The sequence below is a fragment of the Spea bombifrons genome, chromosome 10 (assembly GCF_027358695.1).
Source record: "Spea bombifrons isolate aSpeBom1 chromosome 10, aSpeBom1.2.pri, whole genome shotgun sequence".
NCBI classification, from domain to species: domain Eukaryota; kingdom Metazoa; phylum Chordata; class Amphibia; order Anura; family Pelobatidae; genus Spea; species Spea bombifrons.
Window position 1 is genome coordinate 3,244,529 of NC_071096.1, and position 1,640 is coordinate 3,246,168.

The window sequence follows — 1,640 nt, forward strand, 5'->3', positions numbered from 1 at the left end:
ATCGCATATTCCCCAGCAATATAGGGATTATTTTGCGAAAAACCCCATTCTTCCCATGCCGTGCTGCACTGTAAGTAGAAAGAATCTATTTTTATTTATAATATATACTTATTTATATATTTTATTTCATTTAAAAATCAGCAACGCGCGCAGGGGCTCTCGGGGGCTTCCGGCTAAATCATTCAGAAATGAAACGATAAATAGAAAAATGACAAATCCAATAATGCAAATAAATGTCGTTAATGTCATTTTATTTTTATTTGATTTTTTTCCCCTAAAACGAGCAAATAGATTGGATTTTTTTTATTGTCAAAGTCACCAAAAGAATGTTGTCATTATTCCGAAAGAATATTCCTGAAAGCCGGAGGATACTTTGTTGCACGAACGGAATGAATCGGTTTGTTTCGTAGGCTGCGATTGTATAGAAATTTGAAAGAAGAATTTGAAACACATTTTCGGGATAAAAATGTGATGGTAAAAGCCGTGTGAGCTGCATGTGGGATCCAGCCGGTGGGATCAGATACTGCATTGCACCGAATCGAGTTGCAGCGGTAATGTAGGGGCAGTTGGCTTAGTTTTACCCCAACCATGCGTTATTATATCGCCCGGAAGAGGCAGTGTGAATATAGCGTAAAGTCAAAATGTGAAGAATAAGATAAAATTGTAAAAAGAAACACCGTGAGGCTTAGAGATTTGTGTTTCTAGACTCGTGAAACATGTGCTTTTCTGTAAAGGCGGCAGCAGAGCCCAGTTTAACCCAGTTCTCCCCAGAACGACCTGATTTGCATAAAAATGTGTCAAACGCCCACAATATCTAAAATAAGGAAGGAATTCAAAAACATAAATAGCACATTTTGAACACGCACGAGATGTTTATTGCTCGGAGAGACGTATATAACCCCATAGCATTCAGCAGAACGATGACTGATATATATATAGATACACTGCGGTTCAAAAGTTTGGGGTCACTCAGCTGTTTTCATGGAAAACAATGAAAGTTCTGGCTGTAACATAATTACAAAAGGCTAATGATCCATTGGAACACAGGAGTGATGGGAGTGAAAAAAGGGCTATTGGAATACAGGAGTGATGGGAGTGATAAAGGGCCATTGGAACACAGGAGTGATGGGAGTGATAAAGGGCCATTGGAACACAGGAGTGATGGGAGTGATAAAGGGCCATTGGAACCCAGGAGTGATGGGAGTGATAAAGGGCCATTGGAGCACAGGAGTGATGGGAGTGATAAAGGGCCATTGGAGCACAGGAGTGATGGGAGTGATAAAGGGCCTCTGTACGCCTATGAAAAGATTCCATTAAAATCATTTACAACCCCGTCTGCGCTGGATTTCTTATCCATTTCATGTTATTTTAATGGACTAAATGTGCTTTTCTTTCAAAAACAAGGACATTTCTAAGTGACCCCAAACCTTTGAACTGTAGTTTATATTTCCAAATCATGTTTTTCTAGTTTTCAAGTATGAATTTTGGAAAATATCGGCGTTCCTTGTGTTTGGCTGCGGGGGTATGGCGCATGTCCATCATCTAGTGATCTGGTAATATAGGTGTGATATAATTTACTTGAATTCTATGGTGGTTATGGTTATCAGAGAAGCATAGGTTGGCCTCATTCGGCCCCCGTC

At 39.8% G+C, this 1,640-nt stretch overlaps 1 protein-coding gene across 1 annotated transcript in view; it reads left to right on the forward strand.

Annotated features, from left to right (window-relative positions):
• Positions 1–1,640, forward strand: part of OSBPL5 (oxysterol binding protein like 5) — a 33,396-nt gene continuing 31,756 nt past the window's right edge. The window contains exon 1 of the mRNA XM_053449384.1: positions 1–70. Coding sequence (XP_053305359.1) covers positions 56–70 — 15 coding nt within the window. The 5' untranslated portion in view covers positions 1–55. The remainder of the gene's footprint in view (positions 71–1,640) is intronic.